General features: G+C 43.6%; 1 protein-coding gene across 2 annotated transcripts in view; it reads left to right on the forward strand.

The window, feature by feature from the left end:
- Window positions 1–27465, forward strand: part of EIPR1 (EARP complex and GARP complex interacting protein 1) — a 248168-nt gene that overhangs the window by 183888 nt on the left and 36815 nt on the right. For both annotated transcript variants that reach the window (XM_040427558.1, XM_040427559.1), the window contains exon 5: window positions 12105–12204. In XM_040427558.1, the coding sequence (XP_040283492.1) occupies window positions 12105–12204 (100 nt within the window). The remainder of the gene's footprint in view (window positions 1–12104; window positions 12205–27465) is intronic.

Raw genomic sequence — 27465 nt, forward strand, 5'->3', positions numbered from 1 at the left:
TTGTGCAGCAAATCGCCAGCGTAATACAGTACCAGCTAAGTAGATGGAATTCAGAATCTCATCTACACGGTGTGGAAACTTTCAGCGCGTAATTGGACCTGTGGTGGAGATTTTCAAATCTACAGCATGTCAGTTTGTTTGCACAGATAGCACATGCAGATTTCGCAAACAGATTTGTTACGGAAACGCAGTGCAATAAACAAAATTCACTTAAATTACACTGCCATGTGCATGTGGCATTACACTGTGCAATCAGTGCTGACATCGCCAGACATTGAGGACACACAGTCTAACGACAAGCAGAATTGGTAACAACCGGATGCCAATTTAGTTAAACATTTTCAGGACGAATCAAAGAATACTGTGACAACACAGACTTGTAAGAAAATATGCTCCAGCAATATGTAATGCAAAAAACATGTATGACCTCTTGGGTTTTCTGGCAGGTCATCAATATCAGATCGGTGGAGGTCCCTGCACCCCCGCTGATCAGCTGTGGTGCTTCAGTGAGTGCTGTGGCCTCCTCACAGTTTACCAAGCACAGCACCATACATTGGACAGCGCCTGGGCTTGGTATTGCAGCCCAGGCCCGTTCTCTTGAATGGGACTGAGTTGTGCACAGACCATGTGACTGATGAACGTGAAGTCACTGGCCTAGAGAGAGGACACAGCAGTCACCGGAACCCTGCGGCCTCTTCAGACATCTGATCGGAGTAGAACTCTCAATGATCAGATATTGAGGACCTTTTCTGAGAATAGCCCATAAATATTCAACTCCTGGTAAACCCCTTTAAATAAGCATATTCAGTTTTCCTTTAAACATATGTGTTTCAGGGAAAGCAACATGCCAAGCGATATATAAAAGTGTTGATCCCTATCTCTGACTTTCACGGCTACGATTAGAATAAATCTCCTAAGCGGAGGCCAGAGTTATGGAAACAACCGAGGAGGCTGTACTACTGTAACTCCCACAGCCGTGAATGGGAGCTGTGCAAACAGCATAGGATGACATAGGAATAACCCTTCAAAGAGATTTGTCATCAGTGATTGGTCATCAGTTTCTGATCACTGGGGGTCCAACTGACGAAACCTACACCAATGTCTAGAACTTTAGATTTTTCATGAAACCGCTTCATTTCCAACCCATTGTCAGGTCTTGCATTAAAGCCCTAATTAACTGAATAGATTTGTATTACAAATTCAGCAAAATGCTAGACGTGGAGTGGACCTTTTCTAAAGTGGAGGTCTAGCCATCAGTTTTGATGAGGGAAACCCCATTAAAGGGCATCTGTCAGCAGATTTGTACTTATGAAACTGGTTGACCTGTTACATGTGCGCTTGGCAGCTGAAGGCATCTGTGTTGGTCCTATGTTCATATGTGCCCGCATTGCTGAGAAAAATGCAAATGAGACTCTAGGAGCAACGGGGGCGTTACCATTACACCTAGAGGCTCTGCCACACCCTCTCCACTTTGATTGACAGGGCCAGGCAGTGTAAACCTCATCACGCCTGCCCTGTCAATCAAAGTGCAGAGAGAGCACATCCTGTTGCTTTCTAGAGGCTCATTTGCATATATTAACAGGGATGTCTCACTTCAACAAATGCCATTTATCATGTACAGAAAGTTAATACAGAGCACTTACTAATGTATTGTGATTGTTCACATTGCTTTCTTTGCTGGCTGGATTCATTTTTCCATCTCATTATACACTGCTCGTTTCCATAGTTACGACCACCCTGCAATCCATCAGCGGTGGTTGTGCCTGCACACTACAGGAAAAAGTGCTGGCTTATATTTGTACTCCCGTGGTCCCGGCCACCAGAGAGGCCAGACCTTTTTCCTTTTAGTGTGCAAGCACGACCACCGCTGATGGATTGCAGGGTGAAATGAGATGGAAAAATGAATCAAGGCAGCAAAGGAAGCGGTATGGACAATCACAGTACATTAGTAAGTGCCTGTATTAACTTTCTCTACGTGATAAATGCCATTTGCTGACCCCTTTAAAACATCTTTATTTTTTTTTTTTTTAGCAATACGGGCACATATGATCATAGGACCAACACAGATGCCTTCAGCTGCCAAGCGCACATGCAATAGGTCAGCCAGTTTCATAGGTAGAAATCAGGACAGGTGCCCTTTAAGCTGTGTAGAGGCTTACTGTACTGTGTTTCAAAGCAGTAACTAGCAGCCAGTCAAAGAAAATGTCTGCCACCATGGTGACTACCGTATGTCACATATCTCCAGTTCGGACAGCCTTCAGAAATGCATATATACATAGAAGTGAACGGTTTCAGCATATCTATTTATATACTACACTTTTTAGTAGCTTTATACTATAAGTTTTATAGCCCTTTAACCCCCTCATTACCTCTTCCAGACATTGCGTGCTGGTGACCTATATAAGGTTGGGGGTGGCGGGGGGGATAAAGCCTTCATTTTCTGTCTGTAAGTACCCTAGTAAAATGAGCCAGCACATCAGCAGTGCTTTTCTCGCTGTGAGATGTGGTAAAAAGCGAGGCTGTTAAGGACAGAAGAAAGATGAAACCGTGTTCTGGTTATATGCACGGTGTAAGCACAGCAAGACCGAGAGAGACAGCAGGCACTAAAATCCTTTGCAGGAAGATAAATTAGAGCAAGAAAGCACTCAGTGGAAATCCTACGAACAGCATCAGCAGCATTTTCAGGAGAAAACAGCGGCAGCGAGAACAGCCTGGCGGGTTTTAAAGGTCACATCATCTTTCGCAAATTATAAATCAGTCAGAGAGAATTAGCCATCCAGGATGCTCTTGTCTTTCCACAAGAGTGCTCTCCTGTTGCAGTGCATTAAATAAAATAAAAATCCCCCGGTTGGCTGGATAGTCAACTGAAACGCTGACTGGAAGCAAGCTCAGAGGGGGAAATATGGATTGTTCTGTCTCCAGAGTGTACAGGTAGAGCACAAGCATTAGAAGGCCACCACCCAGGAACCACAGCCCTGCCCACTGCTCTACCAGGTCATATTGTATGTTTCATGATGTTTTACTGCTCGGATCTACCCGTCTGATGTCATCAATGCAAGGGAATTACCTCCTTGGTGGCAAATGGTCTTGCGGAGTGGAGTTGAAATGTTGGGTTCTGGTTTTAGAACAAGAACAATAGTCTGAACCCCTACCCCTTGCTAAAAACATAATTTAGTAGGTATACATTTTTCGGCATGTTGTTAGCCTTTCTTCAGGCTGTGGTTAGGCCATGTGACCATTGAAGAGGCTACGGCTGATCGGCAGGGGTCCCGAGAGTCGGACTCTCGCCGATCTGATATTAATAAACTATTCTGAGGGTTGGCCATCAATACGGAAACTCGCACAAGCCCTTTAAATTATTGATCTACGGGTTATGAGATTGTAGGTTCCCACTTTATATAATGTTACATCTGAAGTATCTTGTACCGGTTGTACAGCGGGTAGTATATCAATGTTGGGGGTCTGTTTTTGCAAGAGACTTGGTAGAATTAATACCTAAGGCCTAATCCACGTGTCAGTGTTTGTTCAGTGATTGTGAGCCAAAACCAGGAGAAGAGGCTACACAGAGATGGGATATTATGGAAAGATTTGTATCTCTTCTGTGCTTAGAGCTGCACCTAGTTTTGACTTACACTCACTGAGGGACACCTCTGACCAAATCACTGAAGTGTGAACTAGACCAGAGGCTGTGAAAACACAGTCGGTGTTAAATCAGTGATTTTCATGAGCAATTTTAAGCCAAACCAGGTGTGGCTCAAAAATACAGAACGGGTGCAAACGTTAAGCGGGTCTCTAATCAGTGCAATGGATTAATACGTGAGGCTCTTACAGTGGTTCTCGAACATCTTGATAGCTCACACTCTATAAGAATCAATCCTCATCCATATTTTAACTTGTAACATTCAGGATGCATGGAAACACTAGGGTTAACGGAAATTCTGGGAATATTATTACCAGAAGAGAGTTTTACTTTTCCGTGGCCTAGAAGACTCAAATGCTATGGCTTAGAATATAAGAAGCTACTAAACCAACTTCCTAATGAGATATTTAGTTACATCCTAACCAAGATGTTTTTTTGGTCAGGGACAGATGAGATGACTATGAAGGAACCTGGTCTCGACAGTCAGAAGGAGAGGGAGGGGCTGGCAAAGGAAGTAGGAGGAGCCAGGGTGCACAGAGTGTCTTGGGCCCGCCCTCGGTGCACTTAACTGCTCATTTGCATGTGACTTAAAAGTATTTTTTCTCCAGAAAGAAGCAACGGATCGCTAAGCGAAAGGTATTACATTCAGCTGAGCTAGCACCACAAGGCATTGTACCTAGCTTAACAGTGAATTTCCTGGTGGTAGATTCCCTTTAACAGCATTTAGCGATATGCTTTACAGCAGCCACATTTGCACAAGGAACAGTAGATGACTCATTTACTTCTGTGGGAGAGTTTTCTAGATATGAGCTGTGATATAAGCTGTGATCATCACCTACAGTATTCAGAATGGTGGCTCCTGTGTTATCTGTATATATAGGTTTTATCTTACATTGTATTCCTGTCTGTAATAATGAGATGACTGCTGAAAAGTGATCTTCACAAAACCGAAATTGTCAGATTTTTATTAGGCTTAAATGACTTGGGCTTAAAGGGAACCTGTCACCGGTATTTTGTGTATAGAGCTGAGGACATGGGCTGCTAGATCACCGCTAGCACATCAGCAATACCCAGTCCCCATAGCTCTGTGTGCTTTTATTGTGTAAAAAAAAAATAACGATTTGATACATATGCAAATTACCCTGAGATGAGTCCTGTATGTGAGAAAGGTCTGGGACAGGACTCATCTCAGGTAATTTTCATATCTATCAAATCGTTTTTTTTACACAATAAAAGCACACAGAGCTATGGGGACTGGATATTGCTGATGTGCTAGCGGTCATCTAGCAACCCATGTCCTCAGCTCTATACACAAAATCCGGGTGACAGGTTCCCTTTAACCACCTCCGGACCGCCTAACGCAGGATCGCGTTCCGGAGGTGGCAGCGCTGCGCACAGTCACGCATATACGCGTCATCTCGCGAGACGCGAGACTTCCTGTGAACGCGCGCACACAGGCGCGCGCGCTCACAGGAACGGAAGGTAAGAGAGTTGATCTCCAGCCTGCCAGCGGCGATCGTTCGCTGGCAGGCTGGAGATGTGTTTTTTTTAACCCCTAACAGGTATATTAGACGCTGTTTTGATAACAGCGTCTAATATACCTGCTACCTGGTCCTCTGGTGGTCCCCTTTGTTTGGATCGACCACCAGAGGACACAGGTAGCTCAGTAAAGTAGCACCAAGCACCACTACACTACACTACACCCCCCCCCATCACTTATTAACCCCTTATTAGCCCCTGATCACCCCTAATCACCCCTGATCACCCCTGATCACCCCATATAGACTCCCTGATCACCCCCCTGTCATTGATTACCCCCCTGTCATTGATCAACCCCCTGTAAAGCTCCATTCAGACGTCCGCATGATTTTTACGGATCCACTGATAGATGGATCGGATCCGCAAAACGCATCCGGACGTCTGAATGAAGCCTTACAGGGGCGTGATCAATGACTGTGGTGATCACCCCATATAGACTCCCTGATCACCCCCCTGTCATTGATTACCCCCCTGTAAAGCTCCATTCAGATGTCCGCATGATTTTTACGGATGCACTGATACATGGATCGGATCCGCAAAACGCATCCGGTCGTCTGAATGAAGCCTTACAGGGGCATGATCAATGACTGTGGTGATCACCCCCCTGTCATTGATTACCCCCCTGTAAAGCTCCATTCAGATGTCCGCATGATTTTTACGGATGCACTGATAGATGGATCGGATCCGCAAAACGCATCCGGACGTCTGAATGAAGCCTTACAGGGGCATGATCAATGACTGTGGTGATCACCCCATATAGACTCCCTGATCACCCCCCTGTCATTGATTACCCCCCTGTCATTGATTACCCCCCTGTAAAGCTCCATTCAGATGTCCGCATGATTTTTACGGATGCACTGATAGATGGATCGGATCCGCAAAACGCATCCGGACGTCTGAATGAAGCCTTACAGGGGCATGATCAATGACTGTGGTGATCACCCCATATAGACTCCCTGATCACCCCCCTGTCATTGATTACCCCCCTGTCAAGCTCCATTCAGATGTCCGCATGATTTTTACGGATGCACTGATAGATGGATCGGATCCGCAAAACGCATCCGGACGTCTGAATGAAGCCTTACAGGGGCGTGATCAATGACTGTGGTGATCACCCCATATAGACTCCCTGATTACCCCCCTGTCATTGATTACCCCCCTGTAAAGCTCCATTCAGATGTCCGCATGATTTTTACGGATGCACTGATAGATGGATCCGATCCGCAAAACGCATCCGGACGTCTGAATGAAGCCTTACAGGGGCATGATCAATGACTGTGGTGATCACCCCATATAGACTCCCTGATCACCCCCCTGTCATTGATCAACCCCCCTGTCATTGATCAACCCCCCTGTCATTGATCACCCCCCTGTCATTGATCACCCCCCTGTAAGGCTCCATTCAGATATTTTTTTGGCCCAAGTTTTTTTTTTTTCTTACAAAGTCTCATATTCCACTAACTTGTGTCAAAAAATAAAATCTCACATGAACTCACCATACCCCTCATGGAATCCAAATGCGTAAAATTTTTTAGACATTTATATTCCAGACTTCTTCTCACGCTTTAGGGCCCCTAGAATGCCAGGGCAGTATAAATACCCCACATGTGACCCCATTTCGGAAAGAAGACACCCCCAGGTATTCCGTGAGGGGCATATTGAGTCCATGAAAGATTGAAATTTTTGTCCCAAGTTAGCGGAACGGGAGACTTTGTGAGAAAAAAATAAAAAATATCAATTTCCGCTAACTTGTGCCAAAAAAAAAAAATTTCTATGAACTCGCCATGCCCCTCATTGAATACCTTGGGGTGTCTTCTTTCCAAAATGGGGTCACATGTGGGGTATTTATACTGCCCTGGCATTCTAGGGGCCCCAAAGCGTGAGAAGAAGTCTGGTATCCAAATGTCTAAAAATGCCCTCCTAAAAGGAATTTGGGCACCTTTGCGCATCTAGGCTGCAAAAAAGTGTCACACATCTGGTATCGCCGTACTCAGGAGAAGTTGGGGAATGTGTTTTGGGGTGTCATTTTACATATACCCATGCTGGGTGAGAGAAATATCTTGGTCAAATGCCAACTTTGTATAAAAAAATGGGAAAAGTTGTCTTTTGCCAAGATATTTCTCTCACCCAGCATGGGTATATGTAAAATGACACCCCAAAACACATTCCCCAACGTCTCCCGAATACGGCGATACCACATGTGTGACACTTTTTTGCAGCCTAGGTGGGCAAAGGGGCCCATATTCCAAAGAGCACCTTTAGGATTTCACAGGTCATTTACCTACTTACCACACATTAGGGCCCCTGGAAAATGCCAGGGCAGTATAACTACCCCACAAGTGACCCCATTTTGGAAAGAAGACACCCCAAGGTATTCCGTGAGGGGCATGGCGAGTTCCTAGAATTTTTTATTTTTTGTCACAAGTTAGTGGAAAATGATGATTTTTTTTTTTTTTCATACAAAGTCTCATATTCCACAAACTTGTGACAAAAAATAAAAACTTCCATGAACTCACTATGCCCATCAGCGAATACCTTGGGGTCTCTTCTTTCCAAAATGGGGTCACTTGTGGGGTAGTTATACTGCCCTGGCATTCTAGGGGCCCAAATGTGTGGTAAGGAGTTTGAAATCAAATTCTGTAAAAAATGACCTGTGAAATCCGAAAGGTGCTCTTTTGTATATGGGCCCCTTTGCCCACCTAGGCTGCAAAAAAGTGTCACACATCTGGTATCTCCGTAATCGGGAGAAGTTGGGGAATGTGTTTTGGGGTGTCATTTTACATATACCCATGCTGGGTGAGAGAAATATCTTGGCAAAAGACAACTTTTCCCATTTTTTTATACAAAGTTGGCATTTGACCAAGATATTTATCTCACCCAGCATGGGTATATGTAAAAAGACACCCCAAAACACATTCCTCAACTTCTCCTGAATACGGCGATACCAGATGTGTGACACTTTTTTGCAGCCTAGGTGGGCAAAGGGGCCCACATTCCAAAGAGCACCTTTCGGATTTCACAGGTCATTTAACTACTTACCACACATTTGGGCCCCTAGAATGCCAGGGCAGTATAACTACCCCACAAGTGACCCCATTTTGGAAAGAAGAGACCCCAAGGTATTCGCTGATGGGCATAGTGAGTTCATGGAAGTTTTTATTTTTTGTCACAAGTTTGTGGAATATGAGACTTTGTATGAAAAAAAAAAAAAAAAAAAAATCATCATTTTCCACTAACTTGTGACAAAAAATAAAAAATTCTAGGAACTCGCCATGCCCCTCACGGAATACCTTGGGGTGTCTTCTTTCCAAAATGGGGTCACTTGTGGGGTAGTTATACTGCCCTGGTATTCTAGGGGCCCAAATGTGTGGTAAGGAGTTTGAAATCAAATTCAGGAAAAAATGAGGAGTGAAATCCGAAAGGTGCTCTTTGGAATATGGGCCCCTTTGCCCACCTAGGCTGCAAAAAAGCGTCACACATCTGGTATCCCCGTACTCAGGAGAAGTTGAGGAATGTGTTTTGGGGTGTCTTTTTACATATACCCATGCTGGGTGAGATAAATATCTTGGTCAAATGACAACTTTGTATAAAAAAATGGGAAAAGTTGTCTTTTGCCAAGATATTTCTCTCACCCAGCATGGGTATATATAAAATGACACCCCAAAACACATTCCCCACCTTCTCCTGAGTACGGAGATACCAGATGTGTGACACTTTTTTGCAGCCTAGGTGGGCAAAGGGGCCCATATTCCAAAGAGCACCTTTCGGATTTCACAGGTCATTTTTTACTGAATTTGATTTCAAACTCCTTACCACACATTTGGGCCCCTAGAATGCCAGGGCAGTATAACTACCCCACAAGTGACCCCATTTTGGAAAGAAGAGACCCCAAGGTATTCGCTGATGGGCATAGTGAGTTCATAGAACTTTTTATTTTTTGTCACAAGTTAGTGGAATATGAGACTTTGTAAGAAAAAAAAAAAAAAAAAAAATCATCATTTTCCGCTAACTTGTGACAAAAAATAAAAAGTTCTATGAACTCACTATGCCCATCAGCGAATACCTTAGGGTGTGTACTTTCAGAAATGGGGTCATTTGTGGGGTGTTTGTACTGTCTGGGCATTGTAGAACCTCAGGAAACATGACAGGTGCTCAGAAAGTCAGAGCGGCTTCAAAAAGCGGAAATTCACATTTTTGTACCATAGTTTGTAAACGCTATAACTTTTACCCAAACCATTTTTTTTTTACCCAAACATTTTTTTTTATCAAAGACATGTAGAACTATAAATTTAGAGCAAAATTTCTATATGGATCTCGTTTTTTTTTGCAAAATTTTACAACTGAAAGTGAAAAATGTCATTTTTTTGCAAAAAAATCGTTAAATTTCGATTAATAACAAAAAAAGTAAAAATGTCAGCAGCAATGAAATACCACCAAATGAAAGCTCTATTAGTGAGAAGAAAAGGAGGTAAAATTCATTTGGGTGGTAAGTTGCATGACCGAGCAATAAACGGTGAAAGTAGTGTAGGTCAGAAGTGTAAAAAGTGGCCTGGTCTTTCAGGGTGTTTAAGCACTGGGGGCTGAGGTGGTTAAATAGTGTGAAAACTGCATGACCTATGATTCCTTTAAAATACAGAGTGACATGGAAAATTGAAAAGAACCTCATTAAAATGCTAAAATAATCGTTTGTAACATAAAGACTTGATTTGAACAATATGTTATTTTCTGATGACACATTCCCTTTAACCCCTTGAGTACTGCCGTACATAGCTGGCGGGACTCTGCTGCAGAGGCCCCGGTAAATGTCTGCGACCGGCTATAATGCCGATCACAGACATTTAACCCTTTTAGATGCTGTGGTTAAAAGTGACCACGGCATCTAAAAGCCAAAAAAAGGGAAGTGCGCGCTTCCAGGTTAGGGCCAGCTCCCCTATGCAGCGATCAGAGGAGGCATTCCTTGCATGTGGCAGGCCTCCATAGGATAACACAAATAAAGGTTAGACTGCAGATTTATTGAACTACAGTCTAAGCTGAAATAAATCAGTGTTGCATATTATTGCGTCCTTGGGGGGTAGGGGGGGTGCTAAACAAAAAAGTTTAAAAAAAACATAAAAAATTTTGAATCACCCCCCTTCCACAGAATTAAAATAAAAGCACCGGTAAATGAAAACCATAATGATCATAGGCATCACCGTGTTCCAAAATGCCCATATTATTAAAATATAAAAATATTTATCCCATACAGTGAATGGTGTAACGGAAATAAAAGCCAATTCACCATTTTTTTCATTGCTTCACTTACCCAAAAAATTTGAATAAAATGTGATCAAAAGTCACACATACTCCAAAATGGTATAAATAAAAGCTACCGTTCTTCAGATCATTCTCCAGAAAATGACCCCCTACACAGCTCTGTAGACATAACTATAAAAAAAAGGTGACGGGGGTCAGAATATGGCTATGAAAAGAAAAAAACTTTTTTTCAAAGTTATTTTTATTTTTTTGTTTTTTAAACACAAGAAAAACTATACAGGTGAAACCTGAAAAATTAGAATATCGTGCAAAGTTCATTTATTTCAGTAATGCAACTTAAAAGGTGAAACTAATAAATGAGAGACTCATTACATGCAAAGCAAGATATTTCAAGCCTTTATTTGTTATAATTTGGATGATTATGGCTTAGGCTACTTTCACACTTGCGTTCGGGGTTCCGCTTGTGAGCTCCGTTGCATTCTGAGTGGACGCGGATCCGCTCAGAATGCATCAGTCTGGCAGCGTTCAGCCTCCGTTCCGCTCAGCAGGCGGACACCCGAACGCAGCTTGCAGCGTTCGGGTGTCCGCCTGGCCGTGCGGAGCCAAACGGATTTGTCCAGACTTACAATGTAAGTCAATGGGGACGGATCCGTTTGAAGTTGACACAATATGGTGCAATTTCAAACGGATCCGTCCCCCATTGACTTTCAATGCCAAGTCTGGACGGATCCGTCTGACTAACTTTCACACTTAGATTTTTTTCTGAAATATAATGCAGACGGATCCGTTCTGAACGGATACCATCGTTTGCATTATAGGAGCGGATCCGTCTGTGCAGAAACCAGACGGAACCGCTCCGAACGCAAGTGTGAAAGTAGCCTTATGAAACCCCAAAGTCACAATCTCGGGTACCCTTTGCTCATGGGGTATGGATTAATTAGCTGACTAGTGTGTGACACTTTGAGCCTAGAATATTGAACCTTTTCACAAAATTCTAATTTTAACTTCAATAATGCAATTCCTTTTCATTTGCATTGAACGATATTCTAATTTTTCGAGTTTGACCTGTATAAATGTTGTATCGTTGTAATCGTACTGACCCAAAGAATGAAGGGCACAGGTCAGTTTTACCTCCTAGGGAACGCTGTAGTGACAAAACCCATAAAACTGTGGCGGAATTGCATTTCTTTTTCCAGTTCCACTCCATTTGGAAAAAAAATTGTGCTTCTAACTACAATTTTAAATGGAGGCTTTAAAAAGTACAATTTATACCTAAAAAAAAACAAAAAAAACCTCATACGGCTATGTGAACAGAAAAATAAAAAAGTTATGGCTCTGGGAAGACGGAAGAAAAATGAAAATGAAAAACGAAAATACCTCCGGTATTAAGGGGTTAATGCATGCTTAAACAAGGTGCACCAGGTTCCAATAGTAGTGGTACTATAATTTAATGCCATGTCTATGCAGAAGATTCGGAGCTCTGAAAACCTGAACTTAGACTGTTATAAAGAAATAATATCACAATGATAATCAGTACATACTATCGGACATTCACTTTAATATCTTTGTGTTATAATAACATTTTTAATATCCTTGTGTATGGAGGGATAAGGCTCAGAACAGCCCTCCAGCACATGTCGGTGCCTTACATATCTGTCTTTATTTACTCTAGTGTCACTTGGGAACCACTGGGCGATGGAAAAAAAGTGATGTCTCTGGCCGACAACTACTTGATGATCTGGGATTTACAGGAAAGCTCTACAAAAGCCGTGGTAAATAAGCGTTATAAAGCTAGATTTCTATATTCTGTTTGTGTTGCACTTGTCACTTTGCTTGAATACAAGTGGGAGTCAGGAGAAGGGAGTCCAAGGGGATTCTTAACTCCACCTGAATCATTGTTAGTATTTGTAGCAGTTTCCTAATAAAAAGGAAGTCCTTCCACCATTAACTTTGTAAGCAGGCTGAATCCGCAACAGATGAGCGGACTACAGGCTGCTGTCTACATTAGCCTGAATTTGGCCTGCTCATCCCAGCTATCATGACCTCTGAGTTGCAAAACCTTTCCTGCAGTGCCTTGAAAGCATCCGTGCTCCGTAAGCTGCTCCTCCATTGCAAACTCGGAGGAAGTTAAAAAAAAAAATTACTTTTTATCATGATATTTTGATGCAGTTGATATTTGGCTTTTGGGTGAAATTTATGGAAAACATAAAAAGTTCACGCTGCAGTGATAGTATATAATGAAAGGAGGGCATTTGCGTATAATGCCGTGGTGATTTCCTCATCTTAAACAATTTATTGAAACAAAAGCCAACACCAGTGGTGGGTACACCCCCACAAAAATGTCAGTGTCTCAATAATTTGTCATGTGGCCTTGAGCATCAATTACAGCTTGACAACGACGTCTCATGCTGTTCACAAGTCGCCTTATTGTCTGCTGAGGCAGGCCTCCCACTCTTCTTGAAGGGATGGGATTCAGGTCTGGAGAAAGTGCAGGCCGCTCCATTTGAGGTACCCCAGTCTCAAGCAGCCATTCCCTCATGATGTGACCTCGATGAGCTGGCGCATTGTTGTCCATGAAGATGAAATTAGGCCTGTGTACTTCATGCAGAGGCATAATGACAGGATTAATGATGTTATTCCAGTACTATGGGCTAAAAAGTGTCCCTATCTATAATACTTAACTTTTAATCGTTCAATTAAAAAATAGCCCAACAAAATAATTATTAGACAAAAATCGTAGCAAGTAGTGCAAGTAAACCAGTGCGCAATTTAAGAGAAGGAACGGTCTTACCGCTTTGTAGATTATCGGTAACAGGGGGTCTACCAATGCCGAGCCGGGTGTCTTGCCCTGAAATGCCCCTACTTGGCCTGAGCTACGCTTTACGCTCAGGTATCGGAGCACTCACCCTGATAAGGACGACCCCTCTGAGCCGTCCCTCAAATCTGACTAGGGCTCCTTGCAGTACCCTAAGTAGAATGGTTTCCAGGCTCTGTGGAATGGAGAAATAGAAAAACGCTGCAGGGAAGTTCCAATACCTTTCTGTGACTCTTTCAGTCTCTTTGTATCTCTGATACAACCTGCTGAGGACTCTCTGTCACACTCTAAGCTCAGTGGCCACTTCCGTCTGAGAACCTCCTGCTTGAAGCCTTGCAATGGCGAGGTACTGTTGATCAGTTGGTAGGTGTCATTTTGATCTCATGATGTCAAAATGAACAGCATGATGAGGAGGACTGTTTAAATACCAATTCTAATTGAACCAGAAATTCAGGCGATTCATGGATCAAACACCTGTTGTTAATTTTGCCATTAAGTTTCTTGTTAGAGAACTGCAAGTTGTGCAAAAAGTAGTGAAACAATGAACAGTTGGATGTGTGCATTTAAAAGTTCAGAGAAGGTTACATTAAGTTCACCTGGAAAGGTTAGAGTGCATTTTAGGTTAGATAGTAACGTAGTATATAAGGCCAAAAAAAGACATTTGTCCATCCAGTTCGGCCTGTTATCCTGCAAGTTGATCCAAAGGAAGGCAAAAAAAAAAACTGTGAGGTAGAAGCCAATTTTCCCCACCTAAGGGGAAAAATATTCCTTCCCGACTCCAGGCAATCAGAATAACTCCCTGGATCAACTACCCCTCTCTAGTAGCTATATCCTGTAATATTATTACACTCCAGAAATACATCCAGGCCCCTCTTGAATTCCTTTATTGTACTCACCATCACCACCTCCTCAGGCAGAGAGTTCCATAGTCTCACTGCTCTTACCGTAAAGAATCCTCTTCTATGTTTGTGTACAAACCTTCTTTCCTCTAGGCACAGAGGATGTCCCCTTGTCACAGTTACAGTCTTGGGGATAAATAGATGATGGGAGAGATCTCTGTACTGTCCTCTGATATATTTATGAAGTAAAGGATCCCAGCAGACGTAAAGGATCCCAGCAGTTATTAGATCTCCCCTCAGTCGTCTTTTTTTCTAAAGTGAATAACACTAATGTTGATAATCTTTCAGGGTACTGTAGTTGCCCCATTCCAGTTATTACTTTAGTTGCCCTCCTCTGAACCCTCTCCAGCCCTGCTATGTCTGCCTTGTTCACAGGAGCCCAGAACTGTACACAGTACACCATGTGTGGTCTGACTAGTGATTTGTAAAGTGGTAGGACTATGTTCTCATCACGGGCATCTATGCTGCCCGACATTGGTTTCTATAGCTTAGTTTGCTGTTCACAAAAATTCCTAGGTCCTTTTCCATGTCAGTGTTACTCAGTGTTTTACCATTTAGTATGTACGGGTGACTTGCATTATTCCTTCCCATGTGCATAACTTTACATTTGTCAGTGTTAAACCTCATCTTCCACTTCTCTGCCCAAGCCTCCAATCTATCCAGATCGCTCTGTAGTAGTATACTGTCCTCTTCCGTGTTAATTACTTTACACAGTTTAGTGTCATCTGCAAAAATTGATACTTTACTATGCAAGCCTTCTACAAGATCATTAATAAATATATTGAAGAGAATAGGGCCCAATACTGACCCCTGAGGTACCCCACTAGTGACAGTGACCCAATCTGAGTGTGTACCATTAATAACCACCCTCTGTTTTCTATCATTGAACCAGTTACTTACCCACATACAGACGTTTTCTCCCAGTCCGAGCATTCTCATTTTATATACTAACCTTTTATGCGGTACAGTGTGTGTGTGTGTGTGTGTGTGTATGTATGTGTGTGTGTGTGTATATATATATATATATATATATATATATGTGAAAGAAGAGGGTATATTCCAGCTTCCAATGTCCAGATAGCAATAGCAAAGGATGCAGTACACAAACATAAATATAAATAGTGTATTGAAGTAATAGAATTATAGACTTTTTAGATTTGCTATTCGCATTATTTATTTATTTTTTATTAAATTCTGGCAAAAATCTTTTTGTCCTGAATAAGAGAAGGAGAAAGATATACTGAATTTTTCAGACCATAAGACACACATTTTTCCCCTAAGGCCTCATGCACATGGCCATAGCAGGCCCGTGCCTGTATTGTTGCCTGCAAACAGTAGGTCCGCAATATACTGGCATCGGCCTTGTGCGCACTGTTTCACGGATGCGGACCCATTTGCTTAAATGCGGACGCATGGAGCAGAAGACCACGAAGCACTACAGAGTGCTTCTGTGGCATTTCGGTCCATGCTTCACAACCACAAAACATTAGAACATTCAAGTTGAACGGGTCTGGATCAGTCAGTGGCGGCCACAATAACTGTGCCTGTGCATTGGGGGCTGCAATTTGCGGTCCACAATGTACGGCACATGTTCATGTGCACGAGCCCTAAAAGTGAGGGAAAAATGGTAGTGCGTGTTATAGTCTGAATGCTAATGACCGCTTCCATTATGGAAGCGGTCATTAGTATGCAGGAGGCATGGGGAGTGGTGAAGGAAGCGCTACTCTGGCTCTTCTCACCCTCCATGGTCTTCTTCCGGGCCCCGCTCTGCACTGTTTCCTGACTGTGTAACAACGTTAGGAAGTAGTGCATGTAAGTGCGTGCTATGACCTGACACTATGCAATGTCAGGTCACAGTGCAGAGCGGACTGGAACAAGAATAGGGAGCAGGGAGCCCTGGAGTGGTGGCACTGTCCGCAGTAAGCAAGGTAAGTTTGCTTGTTTATTTATTTATTTTAATGTCTGATTGGAGGGCTGATGGGAGTCTGATGGAGGTCTGATCTAAGGCTGAGAAGGTTGGGGGGTCTGATCTAAAGGCTGATGGAGCTTGGTGGTCTGATCTGAGGTCTGTTAGAGCTTGGGGGTCTGATGAGGGTCTACTCTGAGGTCTAATGGAGCATGAATCCATCAGTCTCCAATAACAGAGAGGTTTGGGCATGAATCCATCAGTCTCCAATAACAGAGAGAGACATCGCAAGGCCTACATTATTGTGCACATTACTCCTCATACTAGAGTTTCTCCGTAACGAGAGAGAATAACCTTTAGGCTGGGATCACACTTGAGCGTTTTACAGCGCGTTCAAACGCGCTGTAAAACGCTCAACACATGAAAACCAATGCTTCCCTATGGCCCTGGTTCTCACTTGAGCGTTTTACAGCGCGTTTGAACGCGCTGAAAAACGCCCTACGCTCAAACAAGTTCTTGAGCTTCTTTGGGGCGTTTTGACGCGCGTTTGTGGCCATAGGACACTGCAGTCAATCACACAAACGCGCGTCAAACGCGCGTTTACTATTGCAAAAAACGTGCATAAAAACGCGCGACTTAAACGCGCATATCAAGTACGCTCAGGTCTGAACCCAGCCTTAGACAACGCTTTTATAGACACCAGCTCGATCGTACGACATCAATCACATGATCGCCAGGACATTTTGCTGGAAGTGGCACTGTTGCTGCCTCTGTTTTATACACAATGTCCATTCAGTTATATTTATACACAGATCAAGAAGTAGAAATATTGCTTCATGCAGCCACAGGATAATAAAACATGATGCTCGGTCATTAATAGGTCAAGTTATGGCTTGAATTTGTTCAGCAACATAAATTTGTGCTTTGCACTCATCTACACACGTGTTGGGAAGAGGCGGCCTGTGATGTGAAGCAGATCATTGAAGCTTGGCAGTCCTGAGAAAATACAATCATTTTCTTACATATGTAAATCGAGGAAGGATTTTTCCCATGAATCTGAAATAATTTTTGGTGAGAATTCCTCATTAATTTTTCAAACCGACAAAAAATACTTTCATAGCAGAAGTGGAAACAGATTGAAATAAAATTAGCATTTTATAGCAGTCTGTCTGTGAGATGAGTGAAATGCATTTCCCCAGAGATGCTGGAGCAGTCAGCTGGTCTGCCGTGTGACAGTCACCACACTGTCTAAATACAATTGTACTACCAGCGCCGCAAGTCGCGCTATCAATCAAAACCTGACGGCTTCTGCATGTTAATTGGATTTTAGATAATGTTTGTAAAATGTGGCATGGAGTATGAGGTCAAGAACCAGTAGGGCACTGGTAATGCTCTGCATTGTTTGATGTTACCTTAGGCTTTCCTCAACCTTTTATTTAAAGGGGTTGTGTCACTTCAGAAAATAGCATTTATTATGTAGAGAAAGTTAAGCCACTTACTAATGTATTGTTATTATCCATATTGCTTACTTTGCTGGCTGGATTCATTTTTCCATCACATTATACATGTCTCATTTCGATGGTTACGTCCATCCTACAATCCATCAGTGGTGGTCGTGCTTTCACACTATAGGAAAAAGTACCAGCCAATGTGAATTCCCACTATAGTGTACAATATGGACAATCCCAATACATTAGTAAGTGCCTTGTATTCACTTTCTCTACATGATAAATGCCATTTGCTGACGTGAAGAAACCCGTTTAAGCCACTCGTGTTGTCTTGGCTGTGTGTTTAGGGTCATTGTCTTGTTGGAAGGCGAATGTTCTTCCCAGTCTAAGGTCCAGTGTACTCTGGATCAGGTTTTCATTAAGAATATCTCTGTACGTTGCTCCATTCAGCTTTCCCTCAATGCTGACCCAGCCACTGAAAAACACCCCACAGGATGATGCTGCCACCACCATACTTCACTGTAGATATGGTACTGGTCAGATAATGAGCAGTGCCTTGTTTCCTCCAGGCATGATGCTTAGAATTGAGGCCAAAATGTTCAATCTTGGTTTCATCAGACTAGAGAATATTGTTTCTCATACTCTGAGAGTCCTTTAGATGTTTTTATGCAAACTCCAGGTGAGCTTTTACGGTACGTGACTTTTACTGAAGAGAGATTTCTTTCTAGCCACTCTTCCATAAAGCCCAGACTGGTAGAGTGCTGCAGTGATGGTTGACCTTCTGGAAGTGTCTCCCTTCTGTAAGGCTTTACATCGCTTTTTGAAGCACCCTGCATTGGTATTTTTGCCTTGAAAACAACGGGAACCTCTGTAGACAATTTCAGTTAATTGAGCTAGTCCAGTGGTGGGCAAACTTTTTAGTCAACTATGCCAAATATCAACAAAACCGCGATTGAAATTTCTTTTAAGAGCCATTTTTTCCTACCCGGGAACTTTCACTACCCACGTCACTGTTGTGACGCAGCACGTTCCGACGTTTGGAAGGAGGAGGTTCCTAATAGTGGGAGGAAATATGGGTGATATGAGATGTACACGCCCTCTCCAGCTTTGCTAGGTGAAATGGGGCCCTGGGGCGAAAAACAATAAAGCCCCCCCCCCCCCCTCCATGCACATTTCTCCAGTCCAAACAGAACCAGGGTGGCCGCGGCCCCATGGCACATTTCTCCAGCAGTGCCAGTGCCAGCACATGCACAGACATCTCTCTCATGAATCTGAGATGTCTGTGCATGTGCTGGCACTGCTGGAGAAATGTGCCATGGGGTCGCCCTGGTTCTGTTTGGACTGGAGAATTGTGCATTGGGGAGGGGGGGCGAATAACTCAGTCATGAGAGAGATGTCTGTGCATGTGCTGGCACTGGCACTGCTGGAGAAATGTGCCATGGGGCCGCGGCCGCCCTGGTTCTGTGTGGACTGGAGAAATGTGCATGGGGGAGGGGGGGGGAGTCATGAGAGAGATGTCTGTGCATGTGCTGGCACTGGCACTGCTGGAGAAATGTGCCATGGGGCCGCGGCCGCCCTGGTTCTGTGTGGCCTGGAGAAATGTGCATGGGAGGGGGGAGTCATGAGAGAGATGTCTGTGCATGTGCTGGCACTGCTGGAGAAATGTGCCATGGGGCCGCCCTGGTTCTGTCACATCTCTCTCATGACTGAGTCATTCCTCCCCCCCACCCCATGCACATTTCTCCAGTTCAAACAGAACCAGGGCGGCCCCATGGTACATTTCCCCAGCAGTGCCAGCACATGCACAGACATCTCTCTCATGACTCCCCCCCCCAATCCAATGCACATTTCTCCAGTCCAAAAAACTGAACCAGGGCGGGCTAGTACACTGGGTGGCACTACTGGGAAGGGTGAGATGGTGGGAATGGGATCCAGTAACTAAGTTGTTATAATTAATCAACCTACCTACCTGGCTGCCTCCTGTCAGTCTCAGAAGATTCTTCTTTGTGTGGGCGGCGGGCCGCAGGCCTTCCCTGGCAGAGTCTGGGCTGTGGCTGGCTGCCGCTGGCGCTGCTCGCTCCTTTTTCTTCTCTGCTCTGGGGGCGGAGCTGTGGCAACGTCAGACAGACGCGAAGACGTGCTCACTCACAGCCGCTGCTCATCGAGTCTCTTAAAGAGGCAGGCAGAGCGGGGCTTAGAGCGGCCGCCGGCGGGGGGGCCCCCTCCTTTCCATATTAGTCCGGACCGCGCGCTGCCCAGGACTCCATGCGCAGCTGCGCTTAGCGCAGCGGAGTTAGAAAACTTAGCAGCGCTAGTATTGCGGGCCGGCGCTGGGGGCCCCTGTAAGAGCCGCATTCAAGGGGCTAAAGAGCCGCTTGTGGCTCGCGAGCCGCGGTTTGCCGACCACTGAGCTAGTCTGTTACTACATGGGTCCAGCATGACATCATCCAGTCAATTGAAATGTGTAGGGCTCTGTTCACACTGAGTGTCATGGATTCTGTTTATTATGGAAGACATGACAATGGAGTGTACATAGCCTTTAAAGAGGTTGTTTGAGATATCCGTATTGATGGGCTATCCTTAGGACACACTGTATATACTGTATAGTAGCAGCTGTTCGGTATATTACAGCATTGTTCTATTCTTTTGAGAGGGACAACGCTTCAATACACAGTTGTTGCTATAAGGGTACTGGCAGAAGTATCATTTAAAATTTTATATTGCCTAGACAACCCCTTAAGGCCTCATGCACACGACCGTTTTGCGGTTCGCAAATTGCGGATCCGCAAGACACGGATGGTGTCCATGTGTGTTCCGCAATTTGCGGAACGGCACGGACAGCCATTAATATAACTGCCTATATATATATATATAGGTTATATTTTTTTTGTGGACCACGGAACGGAGCAACGGATGCGGCCAGCACACAGAGTCCTGTCCGCATCTTTTGTGGCCCCATTGAAGTGAATGGATCCGCATCCGAGCCGACAAAACTGCGGCTCGAATGCGGACCAAAACAACGGCCGTGTGCATGAGGCTTTAAGTTCAGCCAATTGAAACTAGTGGTTCTTTCTAAGGTACAGTTAATTACTGTGGCTGTGACTATTCATTCTAGAGAGAGATTGTGGTCCTCTGTTCTCAGCAGTTGTAACTTAGACTACATTCACACTCGTGTTTGGTTCAGATCCGTCCTGGATCTGCACAGACGGATCCGTTCAGATAATACAAATGTCTGCATTCGTTCAGAACGGATCCGTTTGTATTATCTTTAACATAGCCAAGACAGATCCATCTTTAACACTATTGAAAGTCAATGGAGGACGGATCCGTTTTCTATTGTGCCAGATTGTGTCAGTGAAAACGGATCCATCCCCATTGACTTACATTGTGTGTCAGAACGGCTCCGTTTCGTCAGACGGACACCAAAACACGGCATTTTTTCCCTCTCGGTGACGGCTGGCAGGCCCGTCGCATTCATAATTTTCTATGCCTGTTTTACGTGTAGAAAATGGTCTAAATCTACGCCAGCAAGGGAGCTGCGACTCCAGATGCCCTGGTCACATTTGACCACGGCATCTAAAGGATTAAAAGTCTGCAATCTGTGTTACCGCCAGTCACGGACATGAACCCCGGGTGCCTGCTGTTTAAAACAGCAGGCATCCGGCGACTATAGTAAGGTGGACGGGAATGGGTTGATATTGTATGTACATATTTTTGCACATAAGAAACCAGGGGACACCATTATAATGATGCAAAAACAAACTTGCAATAAATGTGTTTGAAAAGCTAACACCACAGAGCGTTTACAAAAAACATTCTCGCCTCTTGCCTCCCGATCTCCATAAACAGTGTAAAGCCAGAAATTTCAACTGCTGGTTCATGAATCTGGCTCTCTGCAGGGGTGATAACATCTCGAAACCTGCCATCAGGCCCCACAGGGTAGTGTCTATGTATAAAACGATATGTTCCAAAGTTCTTGAGGCAGAATTCAGCTCCCTACAATTTTCCACCAGTACTGCCATTGTGTTGTGTTTAGAACTATGACGTAGTAGGCCGTTATGCCATAAACATATTATAAGGGTATATTTACACCTATCTGGTACCACCCAGCTTGTGATGGACCATGCAATAGATTTCTCTGGACTAGAAAGCTGATAGGTGTAAAGAGGTTCACACTTGTTATTTACCCCAGTATGAACTATAAGAAGAAGTCCTCTGAGCCTTGCAGAGGCCATAATAGGTTTATTCCTTATGTCAGCATGCTCCACTGCTCATTGGGAAATGTGGATATTTCCTTTATATTGTAGAAAAAATACATCAGGGGCCAGGGGATTAGTGCATCTAGAAATTTGCTGCTGGCTTGCTTCTCCTCCTAAGGTAACGTTTCCACTGGTGCCATCAAGCACAAAGATATTGTGAACAAGTCATTCTTGTCTGTGTATGTGCCATGAGGTCTATTCTCCCGCCACACTTGATAGTTATTACTCTAGTGAGACACTTGGACTCTCCGTGGTTTCATAGAACCTCTTTTGGGGGTCTGTGTATGTGCTATGAGGTATATGCTCCAGCCACACTTGATGGTTATTACTCTAGTAAGACCCTTGGACTCTCCATAGAACCTATTTTGGGGGTCTGTGTATGTGCTATGAGGTTTATGCTCCAGCCACACTTGATGGTTATTACTCTAGTAAGACCCTTGGACTCTCCTTAGAACCTCTTTTGGGGGTCTGTGTATGTGCTATGAGGTCTATGCTCCAGCCACACTTGATGGTTATCACTCTACTGAGACCCTTGGACTCTCCGTGGTTTCATAGAACCTCTTTTGGGGGCCTGTGTATGTGCTATGATGTCTATGCCCCAGCCACACTTGATGGTTATTACTCTAGTAAGACCCTTGGACTCTCCATAGGACCTCTTTTGGGGGTCTGTGTATGTGCTATGATGTCTATGCTCCAGCCATACTTGATGGTTATTACTCTAGTACGACCCTTTGACTCTCCATAGAACCTCTTTTGGGGGTCTGTGTATGTGCTATGATGTCTATGCCCCAGCTACACATAATGGTTATCACTCTAGTGAGACCCTTGGACTCTCCATGTTTTCATAGAACCTCTTTTGTTCCCCAGAGCAAAGCAGCTTCTAGACCTCATTATTTTACAATAGTGAAGGAAAATTGCCGAAGCTACTCAATTACACTTGGCAAGAATTACATATTGCTTTATAAGCCCCTAAACCTCTTTTTCTCAAGAAGGCTTGCCTAGTACGTGGTCAGGGAGTTATGAGAAGACAGCAGCATCAAGAGTCATCATTTTTCTGTGGTGATGTCAAAATGATTGGCACGGTGGTAGAGAAAGCCGCCTTCAACTAGCAGAATGTAGATTATACACCAGGTTTCTTTGAGGTAAGAATCAAAGACACCACACAGATTTTTATTTATGAAAAATTTTGGAAACCATGCATCATTTTCTTCTCACTTCACACTTACTTGCTACTTTGTGTTGATCTATCACATAAAATCCCCATAAAATACATTTAAAGCTACTTTCACACCAGCATTTTTTCTGGATCCGTCAAAAACCCTTTCTGATCATACAACCATCTGCATCCGAAAATATAGGAAAATCCAGCTCAAGAATAGTGGAAAAAATGTGTAGCTTTATTGCGTGTACCGAACAATTCCTGTTTCTGTCGAAGATTTTATGCCGCAATAAAGCTACGAATTTTTTCCACCATTCTTGAGCTGGATTTTCCTATGTTTTCTAATCCACTATTACGCATCCGGGTGCGTCATCCGTGCTCGACTGGTGAAGGGGAAGGTGAGAGCTGCTGTGTGCTTAATGTGAAACCATCTGCGTCCGTTATGAACGGATCCGGTTGTATTATGTTTAAAATAGCCAAGACAGATCCGTCATGAATTCCATTGAAAGTCAATGGAGGACGGATCCGTTTTCTATTGTCAGAGAAAACGGATCCGTCCCCATTGACTTACATTGTGAGTCGGGACGGATCCGTCTTGCTCCGCACCACGTCGCGGACAGAAAAACGCTGCTTGCGGCGCAACCAAACGGAACGGAATGGGGACGCAACCAAACGGAACGGAATGCATTCTGTTTAATTCAGCTTTGTCCCCATTGACAATGAATGGGGACAAAACAGAAGCGTTTTCCCCCACTATTGAGATCCTATGACGGATCTCAATACCGGAAAGGGAAAGTGCAAGTGTGAAAGTAGCAAGTGTGTGGGTGTAACGTGAAAAAATGTGGAAAAGTTCAAGGCATATGAATACTTTTTCAAGGCACTGTATGTTTTTTTTTTTTTGCTCCTAGAAAAGTGCTGAACAATATAAATAAATAGCGGCGATGTGAACAGCGCCTAAGGGGTACTCACCTTATTGATCTCTTGCCACTCCCATTCAGATACTCTTCTGGACCCCGCAGGTATCTACTTCCTGTTCCCTCCCAAGATACAGGACATGATTGGCTGATGTGTGTTGAGAGGAACCAGGAAATTAGAGACCTTGGGGCTTCGGGAGTCATTGAAACAGGTGATGATAATGTATTTTTATGTTGTTACAATCTTCTCAGTCTTTTTTTAAACTGAATTTTAATTAGAAAGACAATGGCCGCCTAACCTACAGCACCATAACAGTATGTGGCTGCATGTAGGTAGTTAAAGGAGTTGTCCGAGTGTTTAATAGTGATGACCTGTCCGCAGGATATGTCATCAGTATGTGATCGGTGGGAGTCCAATGCTCAGCACCCCCACTGTTTGAAGAGCCTGTGATATTGCATTTCAGTCCCATTCACTTGAATGAGCAATGTGGTCTCTTCAAACAGCGGGGGTGCTAGGTGTCAGCCCCCACAGATCAGATACGGATGCCCTATCCTCAGGATAGGTCATCAGTATTAAACACTCAGACAACTCCTTTAAAGGGGTTCTCCCATGATTGATGTAAAAATGAAAATCACATAGCACATGACAATCTCTTTCTAACAAAGCTAGAACCAGCCCTGTACATGGATCCAGAGATCTCCCCATTCTCTGCTAGTTTCTCTTCAGGCTGTTGGCTCAGGGGGCATGGCCTTTCTCATGGGGTGTGAACTTTCTGCCACAGCTCTCTCCCTTGGGCTCATGCACACGAATGTGTTTTTTTTTCCATGTCCGTTCTTTTTTTTTTTTTTTGGGCCCGTATGCGGAACCATTCACATCAATGGGTCAGCAAAAAAAAGGAAATGACTCAGTGAGCATTTAATATCTGTATGACCGCTCCGCAAAAAAAAGAACATGTCCTATTATTGTCCGCATTACGAACAAGGATAGAGCTGTTCTATTAGGGGCCAGACATTCTGTTCTGCAAAATGCAGAATGCACACAGCCGGTTGTGTGCATGAGCCCTAACTTTCACAGCTTCTAACAGTAGATATGAATGGTGGCAGTTGAAGGATGGAACTGAGCATGTGTGGCCTCCTCAGCAGGTGGACGTGCACGTAAAAAAAACAAGGGGCACCATTAGAAGGAAGTAAAGAGAATAGCTGGAACATTTTTGTAGCAGAAAGCAAAACCGCAAAAAGTGATTAGTTTTTCATATTGAATTATATTATAATAACATTTAATAGTGGCGCATCCCCTTTACGTTTCGACAACTTACTATTATGGCGCTGTGAGGCAGTTTTAAAGTGGCTCTCCGCCTATTTTCTGTTGATGACCTATCCTCAGGATACACTATAACAGTATTAATATATAAAAATATAACGAAAAAACGAAATCTAAAAAAAAGTACCTTTTCCAATATTTAAAAAATAATTAAAAAGCTTATCAAAATATCATGTGTCTCAAAATGGTATAACGCAAAAAATAAAGAAGAAACCCCTTATTCATCTTTTAAATGTCCCGCTGCTCTCTCTGCTGCTCCGATCCCTGCTGGGCCTGCAGCGGTCTTGTGCCATTCATCATTCACATGACTGCCGGAGTAAGTCACAGGCCTCAGCAGTCACACTGTATGGCATTCAGGGACACACGACCGCTGAGGCCATTGGATGGCTGCAGCAGTCACATGAACCATGAACAGGGGGGGACCGGATTCGTGGTGGTGCTGGAGCAGGACATATTTTACACAGCTGCATGCTCTCTTGACAAATTTTTACAAATCTTGGAAACCCCATTTTAAGGATGGGAGTCTTTGTACTGATCTGTTGTTATTATGTGGACTGTATGAGTAATGAGGATCCAGCTCATCCACTCATTTGGAACCAATTACATAGACATTTCTTAAGGCTTCCTTAACACATGTAATGCCCAGGTCTTACAGCAAGCATTGCTCTCCTTGATTCTCCCAGAGCTTCTGGTTTATGGAGGAAAAACAAAATCTCGCACTTTGAGCCCCAATGATCTACCTCCAAGCCGGCCTCTTGTTAGGCACATGTGCTTATTGGTGCTGCTGTTACCGACAATGTCTTTTTTGTGTTACCTATTCCGTGAAAAACACTAAAAACAAAGTAAACAAAAAAAGAAATAAAAAAAATGGGACGATTTAGAAAATAACAGAATTTTTGTCGGACAAGCAGCTGTCAAAAATGACAAGCCGGCATCGTGGTCTCCTGTGCAGACACATCGTAAGGGAGGGCTCATATATGAAAGTGTCTAACCCAGCTCCTCCTGGACACATTTACAGCCCAGACGTCTAGTAATGAAGAGGGTGGGCAGTGTCAGAGCAAGCTGCATTTAATTAAGGCACAATGAATGCACTGGAAGCGAAATCCATTTAAACTAATGTCACATTATGTCAATTTACTTGATGAGGCATGGCAATCCTTCTTCGTAATGGCAGGTTGCAATGCTGCTTTGTATTATTAATGATAGACTGCAAATCATCAGTGTTTCGTATGGGGAGGGAAAAGAAGATTCTGGCTGGCGCCGCACACCGAGGGAGAACATGTAGACACGCGTGCCTGGTTTTGAAGGAAAGCATATTTGTGCCTCGTAGATTGTTCAAGAACAGTTCATCCTTGTGAAAACATTACCCGAGTAACTCTGCCAAGATCACTGAATGCATGGGCTATCTGCTGGATGAGATTGGTGTTCATAAATCACTCTGACTGCCTCTTTTTTGTGCTCTCCGTTAGGTTTTAATTACTTTTTGCCCCAATTTTGACTTGTTTTCTACCTCTTTATACTACAGCACAAACCAGTCAATGGAAAATTCTAATTTTATGGTTTCTGAACGCTTATTATCAACTTTAAAATTTTTGATAACTTAGAGGGGTTGTCTCATTTCCGCAAATGACATTTATCATGTAGACAAAGTTAATGTCTTGTGATTGTCCATATTGCCTCCTTTGCTGGTTTGATTCATTCTTGCATCACATTTATACACTGCTCGTTTCCAGGGGTTACGACCACCGCAAGGATATGAGGTGGCCAGGACGGCAGCTGCTGCGCACGCGTTCCTATGTGCGCTCCCGGGCCCTGGCCACCAGAGATCCTAGCACTTTTTTCTATAGTGTTTAAGTACGGACACCACGGCTGGTGGTTTTAACCATGGAAACGAGCCGTGCATAATGTGATTAAAAAATGAATCCACCCAGCAAAGGAGGCAATATGGACAATCACAATACATTAGTAAGTGCCTTGTATTAACTTTATCTACATGATAAATGCCATTTGCTGAAGTGACACAACCCCTTTAAAGTATCTATTTTTATTGCTCTTGTGGAAAATAAAATAAAGAAATTAAGCCAAATCTTGTTTAAAGCCCTACAACGTTTTGTGTCTACAACTCCTATGTAAACAAATGTGTCTCCAGTATTATAGAGTTTGTAAGCACCCTGATTAGTGTGATCCTGGTCAAATATTCCCTATTCCCTATATTCAGTAGGTTAGCAATAAGTAGTAGAGAGAAGAGAATATGACTGGAGGTTCAGACTACACAAGGTTTGTTTGTAGTCTGTAACCATGGAGACAGAATC

This window comes from Bufo bufo, chromosome 4 (genome assembly GCF_905171765.1).
Source record: "Bufo bufo chromosome 4, aBufBuf1.1, whole genome shotgun sequence".
Classification (NCBI taxonomy): Eukaryota; Metazoa; Chordata; class Amphibia; order Anura; family Bufonidae; genus Bufo; species Bufo bufo.